Source organism: Falco peregrinus, chromosome 5 (assembly GCF_023634155.1).
Source record: "Falco peregrinus isolate bFalPer1 chromosome 5, bFalPer1.pri, whole genome shotgun sequence".
In the NCBI taxonomy this organism is placed as follows: domain Eukaryota; kingdom Metazoa; phylum Chordata; class Aves; order Falconiformes; family Falconidae; genus Falco; species Falco peregrinus.
The window spans coordinates 68,058,970-68,076,354 of NC_073725.1; the positions used below are offsets into that span (position 1 = coordinate 68,058,970).

The 17,385-nt window shown below is 65.4% G+C and overlaps 1 protein-coding gene across 3 annotated transcripts in view; it reads left to right on the forward strand.

Annotated features, from left to right (window-relative positions):
- The window catches only part of NFIC (nuclear factor I C), a 42,791-nt gene that overhangs the window by 3,879 nt on the left and 21,527 nt on the right, over positions 1-17,385 (forward strand). For all 3 annotated transcript variants that reach the window (XM_055805110.1, XM_055805112.1, XM_055805113.1), the window contains exon 2: positions 16,089-16,620. In XM_055805110.1, the coding sequence (XP_055661085.1) occupies positions 16,089-16,620 (532 nt within the window). The remainder of the gene's footprint in view (positions 1-16,088; positions 16,621-17,385) is intronic.

A 17,385-nucleotide genomic window follows, 5' to 3' on the forward strand; every position in this document is an offset into this window, starting at 1 on the left:
GACCCCCCCCACCTTTGCCTGCACCGCAACCACTGCGGCTCTGCCTTTGCTCTGTCCTTATTGATCGCTGATATTTATTTAATTATTGAGCAGGCAGCTTCCCCCCCCGGCTCGTAACCTCTTCCCTCCTGGCAGCTGGTGCCTGCTCCAAACCCGGCCTTGTGCCGCACCCCGCGGGGGCTCAGCTCTGGGGGGGCAGGGGGGGCTGCTGCCGGACCCCTGTGTCTGCGTCGGGGGGTCCTCCTGCCAGACCCCATCCCCTGGGCCGGAGCGGTGGGCAGGATCCGGCCCCACCTCAGACAGAGCCTTGGACCCAGCTGCCCCGTAGGCGTTCGGGGGGGTCCCCTCGGCAGCGTTGGTGGCACCTGTGTTGTGCCGGAGGTGGCGTGGGGTCCGGCCTCGCTGGGTGCAGTGCAGCGGGTGAGGCTGGCGGCGGCATAGGCACGGGTACTGGCACGGGTGGGCAGCACTGGGGCTGCCCGAATGACCCTGGGGATGGTGCTCCCCGTGGTGTGGTTGACTTGGCAGGGGTCACACCTCAGTCTGTCTTTTTTTGGGTTTATTTTCTTATTCTTTTTTCTTCTCAGTTTTCTTTTTCTTTTCTTTTTCTTTCCTCTTACCGTTCTTTTTTCTTTTTTCTTTTATCATTCTTCTTTTTCTTTTATCTTTTTATCTTTTTCTTCTATGTTTTTATCTTTCTTTTCTATTCTTTCCTGTTCTTTTCTTTCCTTTTCATTATTATTCTTTCCTATTCTTTTCTTTATTATGCTTTCCTATTCTTTTTCTTTTCTTTCCTATTCTTTTCCTATTCCCGCCTATTCTTTTCCTTTCTTTTCTGCCCCTCTCCCGCCCCAACTCTAATCGTCCCAGGGGTCCCACCGCCTCCCCACCATCCCACTTGGCAGAGCCTGTTGTTGCCCACTACCAGCACTGGTGGGATGGGGGGAGTGGTGTGTTTGCTGCCCAGGCTGGGGGCTGGCAGGAGCCCCTCTGCCCGCAGCCCTGTGCTCTTCCCAGCGCTTCGCCCAGCCGACGGGGGGGAGTTGGTTTTTCCTCCACGGATCCCAGCCTCCGCCCCGCCGCCTTCGCGCGGGGAAGGCTCCGGTTTCTCCCCCCGCTCCCGCCCCCTGCCTTGCCCTGGCGTAGCCTCAGCTCCAATCCAGCCCAGCTCGGATGGGATCAGACGTCGTCTGCACCTACCGGATCCGACCCCCCCAGTGCTCCCCCCCGCCGCCAGCCGAGCCGTTCCCATCCCACCCGCGCAGCAGGGAGGCTCGCCCGGGCTCGGGAGCCGTGGATGGTGATGTGGATACATTGGAACGTGCGCGGGAGCCGCCCTTGCCTCTGCCTTTGCGCATCTCCCCGCCGCTACCACCACCGCCAGCCCTCGAGCCCGGCACGGCCACTCCGACCCCGGCTACCGCGCGGGCAGCCGCCCTTCCCGGCCGGAGCTGGGCCCAGCCGGGGCTTGGCAGCCCCGCGGCACCAAAATAGCCCTGGCAAAGACATCGTCCATGACATATTCCCCGCCAGGCCCTCAGCCGAGTCACCCGTCGGGCGAGGAGGGTGACTTTGTGCCCTCCTCAGCTCTCTGTCCCTGCTCGGGGACTTCCTCCTGCTCCCCCTGCTCACCTCTGTCCCCCCTTCAGGGACCGGCTGGGAAGTCATGAGGGAGCTGCCTGGATTAGCAGGGAAGCGGCACCGGCACCACCGCCACGCATGAGGCCTCACCCTGCCCATGGGGAAGCCGGGGAGGGCTCCGGCTGCTGGCGCTTCAAAATAACCCCGGCCCCGAGCACCCACCGCCGGCCCCGAGCACCCACCGCCAGCCCCACACGTGTGTCCCTGGGGAGCTGCCGCCGGGGAGCCGACAGGGTTTGCAGAGCCGTAACAGTTATCCCGTCTTCGGGATCTGCTACGAGGCTGGGGGGGCAGATTTGGGATGCTCCCAGGGGGAGACGTGCAAATTTTATGACCGGTGGTGATGCTCCTGCAAACCTCTGGCTCATCTCTGGCATCTGGTGGTTGCCCCCCCACCCCCCCCGCACCCCGTAGGCTGGGAGCAGGGGGAGATGGAAGCTGGCTTCGGAGGCAGCCGGAGCGGTGGGAGCCAGGTGTCCTGTTGGGGTCCAGCTGGAGACCCTCTCCCCTCTCCCAGCCCCCATGGGTCTGCTGGGGCCTGAAATAGGGGAGAGGGTCTCTGCGCAGACCCCGGTGGGACGCCTGGCTCCCGCTGCTTTGCTCAGGTGCATCCTTGGAGAGTGGCTCGGTGCAGAGGTGATGCACTGACCGGGAACCGGTGGCCAGGCGTGACCCCTGCCCATGCTGTAGCCGACGGCACCCAATCCTGGGGCACCGGGGAGCAGCCCAGCCAGGCTGGCCTGGCACAAACCTCTGTCCTGGCAAACGCTGCCAGCACACGAGGAAACAGGCACGCCGCGGTGCCTGGGGGACGAATCCGGGTTGCAGGAGGCATTGTGGCCGTGTGGCCCGGTCGCAGCTGTGTCTCCCGGGTGCTGAGAGGGATCTCGCCTCTCCCGGCCACCACTGGCTCGGGCACGTGGCCGTCCAGGGAGCTGACTGCCGGGCACATCTCACCGGGATGGCCTTTGGCAAACCTCCTTCCTGAAAGTACCACAGCTCTTTGGCGAGAGAAGGGAGCACCGGTGTGCACCCCCTCCACCAGTAGCTCCGGCAAACTGGTTTCCAGCTGGGAGCTCAGATCGGCTGCCAAAGGATGGGAACAGCAAGCCGGGCACGGCGGGGGGAGAGAGGGAAGGTTGCAACACACTTTCAATTCTCCCATCTGCTGAGTATTGTTTGGGAAAAACAATGAGGCCGTTCTTTAAATGCAACCTTCGGGAGATCCTTGCTTTCCCCGGGAGGCGCCCGCCGTGCCGTGCCCGCCTGCCCCGGCCGGCCCCACTGCCGAGGATCCTGCTGCTTCTGCCGATCTGATCTCAAACCCTTGCCCGGGAAAAACAGATCCTGCTCTAAGCGCGGTTTCCGAAGCCAGGCCGGAGGGCTGGCGTGGGGTGTGGGCAGGATAAGACCCGCCGCTGGGTGAGAGCTGGGCGGCCGGGTGGCCGGCGCTCGCGCTGCGCCACTCTCCACCGCATCACCTTGAACTTCGCCGAGGCCTCGCACAATAAATCAGCCGCCCTCCTCCAGTGCGCTGAGGCGCCCGCCAATAATTCACCTTCGCGGGCAGCTCTGCCCCTGCCCGCGCTTCCCTCCCTGCCCGCGCTTCCCTCCCTGCCCGCGCTTCCCTCCCTGCCTGTGTTTCTCTCCGTGCTGGGGCAGGGAGCGAAGCCGCCGCGTGCCCAGCGCTGCAAGCATGCACGTGCTTTTGCAGCTCACTGAACAAAGCCCAGCCGCCAGGGCCCTGGCTATCCTGAAGCGAGCAGGGAATAGCTCCCGTCGGTGCTTTTGTATCCCTCGGAGCCCGGGTGGGCTGGGGATGGATGCTGGGAGCTGGAGCCCGAGCCTGCTTTGACCCGTCGCAGGGGTGGCTGCAGCGTGGCCAGCGTGGCGTGGCGTGGATGGGCCGGTGTCAGCGCAGCGGGCAGGGAGCTGTGCCAAGGGCCAGCTGAGCTGGCCACGCTCCCCTCAGCCCCAAAGGCAGCTCCCCCAGGGGTCCTGGGCAGCCCCAGCACCCAGAGCGTGAGCCCCCAGGGGAAAACTGCCATCGTGGTGGCACAAGGTTGGTCCCAGCCCAGCGCTGTGCGTGGCGGCGAGTGCCTGGAGGTGGGTTTGGCACCCAGAGGGAAAGCAGGGAGCAGTCTCCCCTGCCTTTGGGGGTGATGGAGGCAGGTCCCTGCGAGGCAGGGCTTTCTGGGCTGGCCAGCGATGGCCCTGGGGACAGGGACAGCTTGCCCTCCCCGCTTGCCAGCTTTCCTTGCCCGGTGCTGCCTGCATCAGCCTTCCCTGTGCCTGGCCCCTGGCAGCCCGAGGGGTGCCCAGCGTCCCCCCACCATCACTCCCAGCGTGGTTGCACCTGCCCTAGGGATGGCCGGGGGGGGGAGGGAGGGGGACGGTGGGGATTGTCCCCGGGGTCCCTTGCTGGAGGGGAGGCAGGGGGGCTGGAGGGGGAGGTAGAATCTCTCCCTGCCAGGCTGGCTCGCTGCCTGCCGCCCCCGGCCGTGCTGTGGCTCTTCCTGCGTGAGGATGGCGGTGCCGGCACTGAGCACCACTGAGGGGGCTGAGTGCTCGCAGGAGGGGGCCGGGCGGGCTTCTGCACACGAGCTGGGGGGTGCAAGCAGGGCCTCAGGGTGGCAGGGGCACGATCTGCTCCTCGGGGACCCATGGAGCCGGGATTGCTCTCGTGGCACCTCCAGGGTGGCAAAGGTGATGGGGAGTGGTCGGGGTGTCAATGGGTGCTCAGCCTTGCTGTGTCGGGCCGGCACCATGTGGCATCACCAGTGACATCCCCACGGTGTGTCTGGGGGCTGCTGGTGGGGCTGAGCCTGAGAGGGGCACAGCCTCACAGGGGACCAGAGGCACCCCAGTGCCAAACCCTTGTGGGTTTTGGGTACCAAAGTGCCTTTGGAGGTTTACCAGATCAGCACAGGCGAGAGCCTGAGCTCAGCCTCCCTCCCTGCCCCGGCCAGCTGGGCACCCTGAGACTGTGTCACCCTTGGGGAGGGGACACGGACCCCTGGGACGTGCCCGCTGCAGGGTGGGGATGCACGGGGGCCCTGCAGGCACCCCGGGGGCCCAGTTCGCACCCAGGCAGGCGGCTGGGCTCACCATCCGTCACGTCGGCCCTGGGCAGGCATCCCCCGTGGCCGCGCCGCGCTGTGCCAGCTTGGCCAGGACCCAACGCCCTGTGCTGGCCGCCAAAGCCCGGCGCTTCCCAAGTCCTGGAGAGGAGCTGGGAAAGGATCCCGCGGCCCAGGTGCGGCAGCGCTCACGCGCCGGGGGACCCACGGGCCAGCCTCTGCCAAGGATTGATTTCTCGGTTAACTCGCCGCTGCTTTAAAAGCGCATTAATCCTCCCTTCCCCGGCCAGCAGCCAGCTCTAATCAGCATTTTGGGCAAAATCCCCAGGTCTGGGCTTCAGGCTGCCCGCCGTGGGCATCGCCCTCCCAGCCACCGCTGCTGCTTCGGGAGACACCGTGGCACCCTTCGGCAGCACTGCCTGGTGCGGGAATGCCAGGATCTGGCCCTCCTGCTGACCTCTCTTCCCGGGGAGAGTGTTCGAGCCTGTGGCCAGGTGGACTTTTTAAAAACCTGGGGTCTTTATCTTGTTTTTTAAGAAGGCTTTTGCTCTCCTTGCAAAGGGCCCCTGCATTCCCTTCGCGGGGAAACGGTATTTGACCGGCTGTTGTCCAAAAAAAACCCCCAACATGTTTCTGATCACGAAAACCCAAGAAATATTTTTGCTTTCAAAGGAAAAAAAAAAAAAAATGTTGATTTTCCACCCAGACATTTCCCCTTTCCCCGAACCAGCCCCAAAACGAGAGGCGCCGCTGCTTTCTCCTCACCCCAGGACGCCATCCTGGGGGGGCACGGTCCCACCAGGGCCATGGCGGATGCCCCCCCAGGACTCATCCAGGCACTGGTGGCAAGGGTGGTGGCAGTGCCAAGCGTGTGCCTCGCTCTCTGCTCAGGCCTCCCCCTTTGCCAGCTGCTCCCAACCTGCGGCAGGCACGGCGGGAAGGATGGAGACACCGGTGACCTGCCAGCTCTTCCCGGGGGAGCCACCCATCACGCCGTTTGCAGCAGAGCTCCCTGCCGCCTGCCCACCTCGCCCCGGTACAACGGGCGACGGGGCTGCTTCGTCCCACAGTTGCTTGGCAGGAGCTGCCGTGTGCCAGATCCCGGCACCCCCCGCCTGCCGTGCCCTGGCTTTTGCCTGCAGATTCGGGAAAGCGAGACGGCGCGGGCTGTAATGTGACCCCCCGCCATGCTGCGCCGCAAAATCTCCTTTAGTAACCTGTGCGCCAGGACAGGCGAGCGGTGCGGCGTGAATACCAATGAAGCGGCGCTGGCGAAAAGTGCAGAGTAAAGGGTTTTTGCTGGAAATGGCATTGCATGAGAAAGAGGGAGTGCAAGCGAGCGCGCACCCGGAGCCTGCGCCTGCCCGCCAGCCGACGCCGCACACGCGTGTGCGCACACGTGTGGCTCGGGAGGTTGGGGGGCTGCGCATGACAGTGCAGTGGGGTGCCAGGGTTGTGCCGCCCGCCAGGTCAGTGGGGTGGTGGGAGGGTAAAGCGGAGGGGGCTGCCAAGCAGCGGTTTGAGGGGGCCAGTGGGCAGAGCTGGGGGTGCTGCCGCAGGCAGCGTGGCTGCAGGGCCGAGGCGCTTCCCGTGGTGCAGCATGGCTCTGGCCGCCGTCTGGCTGCAGGGAACCGCTCCTCGCCGCCGAAGCCCGCCGCTGATCAAAGGCACGGGTGGGGAGGGCACGGGCCTGTGCGAGCAGCGCCCCTGGCCGCGCGCCACCCCACCTTCCCGCTCCGCTCCCCCGGGAGTTTGTTAAACAAATTTCTCTAATTGCACAAGCTGTGGAGTTTGTTGGAGAAAAAAGCCAGGGAAATTCCCCTCCTCTGGGCCACCCCTTCCCCACTTCCCCCAGGGCAGCCAGTGGAGAGCAAGCGGGTCCCATCCCCCCCTGCACCCACCCGGGAGGCTGCGACCCTACCGCCTGCGGGGCGCAGCTGCGGGGTGTCCTCAGGTCACCCCTGCCCCGTGCCCCGCTCGACCTCCTCTGAGCCAGGTCACCCATGTCTCCTCTGGTCCAGCCCCCAGGGTTGGACCCTGTCACCTAAGGTGGTGACACCCAGCAGCACCCTTGCCGGCTGGCGTTCCCCATCGCTTGGCTGAGCCCCCCCCTGGAAATGGCCTTTGCGAGCCGCCCGTGGGCAGTTCCTGACACCAAATCCCGTCGGATTAGCGAACATATGGGATAAAAGCCTCGGCTTGGCGGCGGCTCTTTACCGGGTGGGGGCTGTGGCGGTGGCCCTGCCAAGAAGGGAGGATGCGCGGCCAGGCGCCTGCCCCGGCTCCCGCTGAGGTCATGGCTATAGATAGCCCGGGAGGGTGCAGGGCCGAGGGCAGGATCTGTGCGTGCCCTCGCCAGCTCCACCGCCAGCCCCATGGGCACCCTCTGCCTGGGGGCCAGGTGCTGCCGGGGCTCCGGGGGGTGCTGGTGCTGGAGGAAGGGGTGGCTGGGTCAGCCACCAGCCATTGCCAGGTGACAAGCTGGTGCTGCGGGGTGTGACCCTGCACCTGCAGGGATGCGCTGCCACCAGTGTGCTGAGCCCCACTGAGCATCACCCGGCACTGCCATCCCCTCTCCATTCCCAGCACTGAGCGGGGTCCTGCAGCGTGGGGCTCCGTGGCCAGCATAGCGACCAGGGGTGGCTTTTGCTGTTGTTCCCTACCAGGTTTGCTTAGCTGCTCTTGAGAGAAAGCTGGGCTGGGGCATCCCCGCCGCCGGGGTGCACCCATGGGTGCAAAGCTGCTGGGTTGGGGAGCACAGGGCCAGGGTTTGCCCCTTCCAACCGCCCGGTCTGGGTGCAGCTCAGCTCCCCACAAAGGCAGGCGTGCGCCTGGGGTGCCCCCGCCAGCCCCACGGGGCCCTGGAGCGCCGGGGTGGCTGGGGAAGGCGTTGTTGATGAGGGCACTAAAAATAGAGTGGGACTGGGATCTTAATGGGACTTTGTGGGAAACCTGGAAACATTTTCTCATCCCCGTAAATGAGTCCAGATGCATTAGCGATGACTGCATCGCATCCTGAGGTACCGCCGGAGGGAACCAGGACACGCTCACCAGCCTCCTCGCCTTGTGGTGCTGCAGTGGTTTGAGAGGGGAGCTGCCGGGGCAGAGCCGTGGCCTTGCTGTGTCCCATGTGGGGCTGGGGACAGGACAGCCACCGCTGGGGTGAGGACCCTGCCTGCTCAGCCCATCCCCGGGGTTTCTGTGCCCGGCACCCATGGGTGCGCACGTGGGCACTTGCAGCTCTACGTGCGGCGGGGAGCGTGCGAGCCTGCACGGGCTGGTATCGGCACTACGGCCCCCAAGCCTTGGGGCTTTCAAAAGCCCCCCAAGGCCTGGGGAAGGTTGGGGGGGGGGCAGTGCTGCTGAGGTGATGTAGGAGGACCCCCAGTCCCAGGGCTGCACCCTGGTGCACCCTGTGTTGGCGTCGAGCTGGTGGGATGCAGCTGGACGGGGGGTTTCCTCGTGCTCCGCCGTGGGGCCGGTGGCTGGGGTATTGGCTCCCAGAGCACCCAGCCCTGCTCAGGGACCTTGGACTCTCCCGGGGGATGGCTCTGGGCCAGCCCGGGCAAGTAGCCCAGGGCAGGTGGCTGGTGGACTCCACGTCACGAGGCAGGTTGGCACGGCCGTCTCCATGGTATGGCAGTGTCACTTAGCGGTTACAGCAGCAGCCTGGGCAGCGAGGGCAGTCCTGCCCCGTGCCTCAGTTTACCTCCAGGTGGGGAACAGCAGCCGGCAGGGGAGAGGGGTGCTTACCCCGTGCCCCAACCCCGGGTGCTAACTTGCCACACAGGGGACAGGGGGACCGGCCACAGCCACCAGCCTCTGTGCTGGGCACCGCCGGAGCCCAGCATCCTGAACAGAGTCCCTTTGTATGGGCCAGCCCCCACTCCTGCCGCTTGGGAGACATCCAAAACCCTCCCGAAATAGGACCCGGGCAGGCTCAGCCTTTGAATCTCCCCAGGAAGGCTCTGCTGGGCTGCCGAGAGTGGATGAACAACCCCCGTTAAAGCAATCCTGTCCTTCAGCACCCAGGGTGCAGGATCCGGCCACGCTCCGTGCAGCGCTGGCCCTGTGGGGATGCCCTTGTCTCCCTTTGCTCTCCACGAGAGCCTGTCACCGCTCCGTGCCTCAGTTTCCTCATCCCTAGGTGGGGAGGGTCCTGTCGGGGTGCCCCCAACCCCAGGGAGCCCGTGAGATGCTGGAGGGGGGGCTGAACTGCTGGCACTTCTGTGGCACGGCAAAGGTGATGGGACTGCGGGGGGGCCATGAACTCTTCACCACCAGGGCCCCGGGGGTGGCTGATCCTCCCACAAGGTCGTCGGCAAAAGGCCGGGGCTATTTTTAGCCGGTGACTTGCTCCAACCCGCCAGGGATTGGATTTGCAGTGGGGTGAGCACCGTGAGCTCGTGGCGGCGCTCCCCATCCCGGAGTGCCGAGACACCCCCCGGTGCCCCCCCGCCCCGAGCCGTCCCTCCCTGCTGGCAGGCACCCGCAGGAGGGAACTGGGGACTCCTTGCTGCACCCCCACACCTTTCGTGGTGCGTGATGGCGGGGGGGAATTAATCCCCCTTGGAAAGGCCAGGACAGAGCAGGCAGGGCTAAAAATATGTTGGGAGGGAAATAAAACCTCCTGCGTCAGGGGCTAAAGCCGTGCTCAGCGCCCTGGGCTTGGCCCGGGGAGGGCTGGGGGGCCCTGCCTGCTCCTGGCTTCCACGATGCTGGAGGGGGGATGCTGAGCCTGCTGCTTGTCCTCCCAGGGTGACCATGGTGCTGCCGGCCCTGGGGCATCTCCTGCCTCAGTTTGCCTCTGCATTCCAGGGCGTGCGAGCGGCCGCCATCCCAGCGTCACATCCCAGCAGTTCCCAGGCTGGGACCCCAGGGTCTGCGGTGGGCAAAGCACTGGGTCTTGGGCACCACTCCAGCCCTGCCACCCCCGGAGCCGCCGTCCCCACCATGTGCCGGGAGCGGGGCTGGGGGGAGCGGGCCACCCCCGGGGCCCCGCGCTGACGCAGGGCCGGGCGGAGGAGCTGGCAGCGCCGGGGCCTGTTGGCAAAGTTGTTTTTTTTCCCAGTTCCATAAAACATTTCCCTTCCTTGGAGCCCCAGGGGGGTTTCGGCTGGGAAGCCACGTGGCCCTGGCGCTGCTGGTCACAGGATGCTTCCCGGGGTGGGGGGACATCTCCCTGGCCATGGGCTGGGTCCCCTCCGCACTCCTCCTGTACTGCTTGCAGACCCCAGCAGCCACTGTCACAACCTGCCTCTCCTGCGGGCTGGCCTGGAGGATGCTGTGCCTCAGTTTCCCCATCTTTGGAAAGGCAGCACCACACCCTGGGGGCAGGTGGGGTCACCCTGGGGAAGCACCTGAGCCATCGGCTCCTGCACCCTGAGGGGGACAGGCAGAGACGGCACCTGGGGGACCTGAGGCACCTGGGGAAACTGAGGCACCTGGGGAAACTGAGGCACCTGGGGGAACTGGGGCACCTGGGGGATCCCAGTGAGGCTCTGGGAGGCAGTGAGTGGCCCCAGGTGCTCCTGCCACCAGGTCTTTCTCCCCAGCACCCTCCTGGCTCCTCCACCTGCTGGTGCTGGCTGTGCTGGGTACCATCCCCGGGGCATCCTTACCCTTTCCCCGCACCCTGGCCATGCTGCTCCCAGTTTGGGGTTTATTTAGCAAAGCCAGGGACCAGCAACGCCAGTTGTTGCTGGAGGTGAAGGTGTGTGCAGGCAGACCAGAGGTTCGGTGGTGAGTGTACGGTGCTGCCAGAGAAGCCCCCCCGCCCCGCTCCCAGCTTCAGCCCACTTTGTGCACCCCCGGCGGTGCCGCTTCTCCGGGGAGGGCTGTGCCGGTTGACGTGGGCCCAGGCAGCACTGGCACCTGAGCCCCGGGCTGCAAAGAGAGCTGCTTTTCTTCCTGCTGTTTTCCAAAGCAACTGGCAGGTTTGTTGCCTGCCACGGCCTCCCGTGACCTGCGGCAGCGGCCTCGGCGCACTCCCCGCACCCCCGCTCGCAGCCGCACCACCTGTGAGGGCGAGCACCGGCATCGCCTCCGCCCCGGCACGTAGGCGCGGGCAGGCGGGCACCGGCCCGGCAGGGGCTGCTTGTGGTGCCCGCAGGGACCTGCCTGCTCCGGGATGGCTCACAGGACCCGCTGGGGCGTTTTTTGGGTAGTGCTGGGCATGGGGAACCCAGGGCAGCTCAGTGAGGGGTTGGGGGCCACCGTGGTCCCCGCATGGGGAGCACCGGGTGCTTTATTAGCCCATCCGCCCATCCGCCACCTCCCGGTCTGATCCTGAGTGGGGCTGAGCACTGAGGCAGCAAGTGAAGTGTGGGAGCCCCTTTCTGACCTTGCATCTGTCCTGGCTGACCCTCCCAACAGGGTGGCCGCATCCAGAGCCTGCTGTGGGTACGGTCCAGCCCATACGCAGCCCTGAGCTGGGCATGGGTGGCAGCTGGAGGATGCTGTCGGCGCTGGGGGCGGGGAAAAAAATAAATCCCCGGGTTGTGGGGAGAGCAGCCGCAGGGAGGTTGCACCATGTCCTGCCTTCGTGTCCACCCGCACCAGGCACCGGGGATTGGGGACCTGGCGTGGGCTGCGGGAGGGGGTTTGCAAGTGACCCTGGGTTTGCAGCTTGTCTGCTGCTGCGGAGGGCGCGTGGCTGGGACAGCAGGGTCTGCCCCATGGCAGGGGCATGGGGCTGGGTGTGTGCGGCAAGGCCAGCTCAGCCCATCCCCCGCTGCATCCCCGGCTGCTTTCCCAGGAGTTTCAGCTGCTGCCGCGCTCCCTCCGGCTGCCCCACGCGCGGCGTGCCTCAGTTTCCCCCCAGCATGGTAGCGCCGCTCTCTGGGGCTGGGGAAGCCTCGTTAGGACTTGCCAAGCTGGCCAGGAAGCCTGGCCGCGCCATGCCGGCGAGCAGCAAAAATTATGAATAAGCTCTTGTTAATAAATACTTTATGATGAATCCAAATAGATTTCCTCCTCTGGAGCAATTATTGTAAAATGGGCTCTAATATGGTACAGGGCCAGCCCCGGGAAGGGCTGGGTGCTTTTCAGGGCCTAAGTGCCTCCTTCCATCCCTTCTAATGAGCACTTCCCAATCATTTGCATCTGTCTTGGCAACAGGTCTCATTACCAGGTTAACTTATTACCGAGAGCCGCTTTGGTGAACAGTTAAGAAGCGGCTACTGGAGGTTTTTGCTGGGGCCACACGAGAGCGTTTTGTCTGTGCCAAGGGCACCTGCAGGCTCCAGCGAGGGGAAACTGAGGCTGGGGTGAGCAGCAAGTCCCTGCCATGCCCCTTTCGGGTACCAAGGGTTTGGGATTTTCAGGATTACCGGAATGTCTCGAGCTGCATCCCCCCCTGCCGCCACACCAAGGCTTCCTGTGGGGGCACGGTGCCCAGCGCGGAACTTGCCAGCCCCTGCCTGGGCTCGCACGGCCGCGGGGAGCGGGACCTGGCAGGAGCGTTGGCCATGAGAGCCGGCAGCGGTTTGGAGGTGTGTGGCTGGCTGGCGGGGAGGCTGAGCATCCTTTCATAAAATAAACCCTGTGTGGTCCCTGCAGGGCTGGGATGCAGTGAGGTCGCCCCGCTTTGCTCCCTGCCTGCAGTGGGGATGGCATCACGCTCCTCCCTGGGGCCATGCTGGTGGGGAGCAAAACCCACTGCCGAGGTGACTAACACCCCCCTGCCCCGCCCCCCGCCCCCCCAACCCCCGTGAAAACTGCTCGGGAATTTCCTGAGGAAATGTTCTTTCATTGGAAAATTCAGGCTGTTTTGCCGAGCCCCACCTGTTTGGCCAAGGAGCTCGAGCGGAGGATGCTCAGATGCCTGGCCAGCCCATGCCGTGGTGCCTGGCCGTGGTGCCCATGCCTGGCACTGTGTCCCTGGGCGACACGGAGCATCGCCCACCATCCCCACGGGGGAAGCAGGTGGCCGAGCAGCTGGGGTACAGAGCCCCAGCACCGGCCAAGCTGCTGAGGACAGGCAGGAGTATGGGGGGAAGCAGTGCCTCAGCTGTGACCCCGCCAGCTCCCCGGCGCCGCTAAAGCCCAGGCTGCCGGAGGAGTTAATCCTGGTACGGCGTGCCTGGCTCCACGCACAGCATCGCTCCTTCCCCTCCCCGCTCCACCGCAGGATTGACACCAGGGCAGAGCCGGGCTTGACCCGTGCCTCAGTTTCCCTTCACAGCATCCGGCATGGAAAGCCAGCGTCTCACCCGTCCGCTGGAAGGGGGACACGAGGGGCCCCTGTGCCGGGTCCGGCAGCACCCCGACGCAGGCGTGCTCCTCCCTGGGTCACGGGGCTTTACAAGCCTGGGCTGGATGAGGCCCAAGCACAGGCTCTGCTGCCAGATTCCCATCCGGAAATGCCCCGGGAGCAGTCTCGTCTGGGGTATTGCAGCACGTCTCTCCTTCCCAGCCCTGCAAAGGAAAAACAGCAGGAGAAGCACTTAACCAGCCCTTTGCCGGCGCTCCTCGCTGCCGGCTGGGGTGAGGGGGCTGGCGGAGGTCGAGGACAGGGACAGATGGGAAGCGCATCCCTGGCTTTGCTTTCTGAAGCAGAGCTGGGCACGAAGCGGGCCAGTGTCAGCCAGGGCCAGTGTGCCCAGCTGAGGGGCTCACTGCCCGCACGGTGCCGGCGGCATGGCAGGGATGCAGGGCACAGGGATGGTCCCCAAGTCCTTTAGCTTGTCCCCTCAGCACCCAGCTGCAGCCATCCCACCGGTTGTCCTGGTGCCCCCCGGCTGCCCTCGCCTGGCCCTGCTAAAGCGGCTTAACTCTGCACGGCATCTCGGAGCGGGATAAGCCAGGCGGGAGGGAAAGTTGGCGAGGGGCTGATTGGCTTTCGGTGCAGCTCCCGACCCGCCGTAATCCTTGGGAAGCGGGGCCCGCGGGGGCTTCAGGGGCACTGAGGGCCACAGGGGCTTCTGCGCCCACTGGGGTTTTGAGGGGTCCTCAATGTGGGTCTGTGTGGGATCTGAACATCCTCATCACCGGGGGGGGGGGGGGCAAAGCCGGTGCCCCACAGAAACCAGGGCTTGCACTTGCCACCCTCAGGGCACCAAGCATCCCTTGGTCCTCGCAGCGAGGGCGAGCAGCACCCAAGGGTGCTGCCACCCCCAGCAGGGATGACCTGGGTCTTGCCTGACTTCCCTGAGGCAGTGCCTGGGGTGGCACTGCCCTGCGGGAGGGCAGGGACGGGGACAATGGCGTGGTAGCCCCCAGCCCCAGCCCTGCGGCCAGCCCCGCCGCCGGCTGCCTGGGGAGGGTGGCGGGGCCGGGCAATGGCAGCAATTTGTAGGGCTCGTCTGAATAACTGGCCACCAAGGAAGATCAGCCGCCCACCGCCCCGGCCAAGTATTGTTTTTGGAACTCGCTGCTGCTTTTTTCGGCTCCTGTCTTACTTTTCTTTGACCTTCTTCCCTGATTTAAGACACATGCCCAGCCCTTGCCCAGCTGCACTGAATTAGCGGCTGCTGCTGGGGAGGGAACCAGACCCCTGCGGCCATGCAGGGCTGCAGCCGCCCCAGGAGCAGCCGATGGGGACGGGTCCACCAAGCAGCCCTGGCAGGATGAGTCCCCCAGGCAGGGATGGGTCCCCAGGGCCGGTTTGGGTCTCCACGGGTGGGATGGGTTCCCCAGCAAGGGTCCTGTCCCTTTGTGGGGTGGGAAGGACACCCATGGGGTCACAGCTCTGGTGACACTGGATCCAGAGCAGGGGCTGTCGGCTCCCAGGGGCGGTGGGCTCTGCGCCAGGGTGATGGGTCTGTGCTTGGGGGGGGGAGGGGGGGTTAGTGGGGCTGTGCTGGTGGTTGATGCCAGTGGTTGTTGGTGCCAGGGTCTGGGGGCGGGAGGGTCTGTGCTGGAATGGCTGTGCCAGGTCGCAGTGGGGTCTGTCTGGGGATACTGGTGCAGGCGATGGCAGGGGCTGTGCTGAGGGACCCCTGTGGGCTGCCCCGGGGGGTTGTGCCTGGGGAGCTGGTCTGGGTCTCGCAGGGGCTGGTTTGGGGTTAGTGGGGTCTGTGCTGGGCTCAGGGCTGGGTGGGAATTTGTGGGGTCTGTATGGGTTGGTGCCTGCTGCGAGTCTGCTGCAGGGGACACTGTTCCCTCCAAGCAGGGTCACTTTGGGACACAGCTGCTTCGGCCAGGGAATGGCGTCGCTGCCCTGGGATGAGCGAGGCCAGCCGCTGTCTCCAGAGCCACTCACCCCATCCCACTGCCAGGGCTTCTTCCTCCTGCAGCTCTTGCCTGCGACTGCCTCCTGGGTCCCCCCCCAGAGCAGCACCCACGTCCCTGCTGGAAGGATGCCCACCCCCCGGCACGGCCCTGTGAACCAGGGCTGCAGCGTGGCACTGGGGGCTGCCACAGCCACCCCCTGCCCGGCCCTGGCAGCCTGCGGTGGGACTGAGCACCGAGCTGGGCTTCCCCCTCCACATCATCACCTGTCAGGAGGGACCCCACGGGCCAAATCCTGCCCTTGGGGACCAGCTTGCTGCCACCCTGGCCACGCACAGGGATGCCTGGCCCTCTCCCTGCTCTTTTCCAAACCGTGCCACTCCTTGCTGGGAAGGCTTCTGACACCTCTCTGTGCCACGGGTGGGTTGTGCCCCGCCCCCCAGCCAGGAAGCACTGATTTTCCAAACTGGGGAAAAAAAAAAAAGGGATGTGGGAAGGAGGGGCCGTGGAGGGGGGATGCATTTTCCTTGTTTTCTTTTGGGGCCAGACTCATCCAGCAGCGCTCACCAAATGGAAAAAGGCAGTCAGAGCACGCCTTGTGCACTGGGCCAGGCGCCAGCTACTGGGCTGGCCACAACTGGGGCAAACTGGGGGAGTTCCCGCTGGTCCGGAGGGAGCGGAGAGGTCCAAGGCACCCGCAGCCCCTGCGGGAGCAGCCAGCATGCTGGGGGTGTGTGGGACCCGTCCCTTGGGTGCTGCGGTCTGGCAGCGCCTGGCACTGGCACGGCAGCTCTGGCAGGCGGCATGGCAGGTGGGATTCCTGCGCCGGTCGGGAGCAGATCCTGGCACACATGGGTGGGATGGGGAGAGGGTCCGGGTGCTGCGGAGGTGGCGTGCCTTGCGCAATGCCTGCCCCTTCATGGCAGTGCCGGTTGTCCCAGCACCCCACAGCAGGTTATTGCCTGGGAGAATTGCAGTCGGTGGGATTTGTGGGGGGCTGCTGGGAGCGGGGGGATCCCGCTGTATGGGGAGCAGTTCCCTGCCCCTGGCGAGCACCTGCGTCTGCCACATCCCTTCCACCTGGTTGCGCTGGGATGCAGCCCAGTGGGGGTGTCCCTGGTGGGTCCTGATGGGGTCCCAGCCATGCCGGGGTGGGTTTGCCAGGAGTGACCGCCTGTCCCTCTGCTCCCGCAGGATGAGTTCCACCCCTTCATCGAGGCGCTGCTCCCCCACGTCCGGGCCTTCGCCTACACCTGGTTCAACCTGCAGGCCCGCAAGCGCAAGTACTTCAAGAAGCATGAGAAGAGGATGACGAAGGATGAGGAGAGGGCAGTGAAGGATGAGCTGCTGAGTGAGAAGCCAGAGGTGAAGCAGAAATGGGCCTCGCGCCTCCTGGCCAAGCTGCGCAAGGACATCCGGCCCGAGTGCCGCGAGGACTTCGTGCTCTCCATCACGGGCAAGAAGCCCTCGTGCTGCGTCCTCTCCAACCCCGACCAGAAGGGGAAGATGCGCCGCATCGATTGCCTGCGGCAGGCGGACAAGGTGTGGCGGCTGGACCTGGTCATGGTCATCCTCTTCAAAGGGATCCCGCTGGAGAGCACCGACGGCGAGCGCCTGGTCAAGTCGGGCCAGTGCACCAACCCCATCCTCTGCGTCCAGCCCCACCACATCAGTGTCTCTGTCAAGGAGCTCGACCTCTACCTGGCTTACTTCGTCCGTGAGAGAGGTGGGTGTGCTGCTCGTGCCAGGATACCCCCCCGCCAGAGCCAGCTCCCGGAGCTTTCCCGTCCCCCCATCTCCAATCCCCTCTGCTCCAGTGTCTGTCCCATCCCCGGCTCCGGCTCGGGGACACCCCTCAGGGACACAATCCCTGCTGCAGACCTGAGCTGCTGCCCATGCGGGTGCCCCCACCCTGCCTACGTGGCCCCTCTCCCCCAGCTGGGATGGATCCTGCCTGCCCCGGGAGGCGTGTGCCAGGGAGGCGAGTGGTCCCTGAGGATGCTTCTGGCTGTGGGCATCGCCAGAGCGGGGTCTTGGGGGGGTTAACCCCGCACCCCATGCTTGCCCAACGTGGCTGCCTGTGCCAGCAGCCAGGTGAGGAGCGGGTGGGCAGTGTGAGCAGGGAGGGGACAGCCTGTTCCCAGCACGTGTGCCCCCAGGGCTGGACCTGGGAGCCATCCAGCAGTGCCAGTTTGCTGTAGGCTGTGGTCCCAGCCCCTTGCCCAGCAGGTGACCGAGGTGGGGACAGGAGCAGCCGAGGCTGGCTGGGGAAGGGGCAGCGGTAACACCAGCGGGGGCAAACCCCAGCAGCTCCTGCTGTGCAGTGAGGAGATGCTGCTCCCCTGCCCTTCACCTTCCTGGGGGTCCCATGGACCCACTGGGAGAACTGGACTGGTTTCACTACAGCAAGGGAGGGAGGTCAGACCCACTCTAGAAACCTTGGTGATCAACAGAGGGAAACTGAGGCACAGGGGGCAGGGCAGACGGTGGC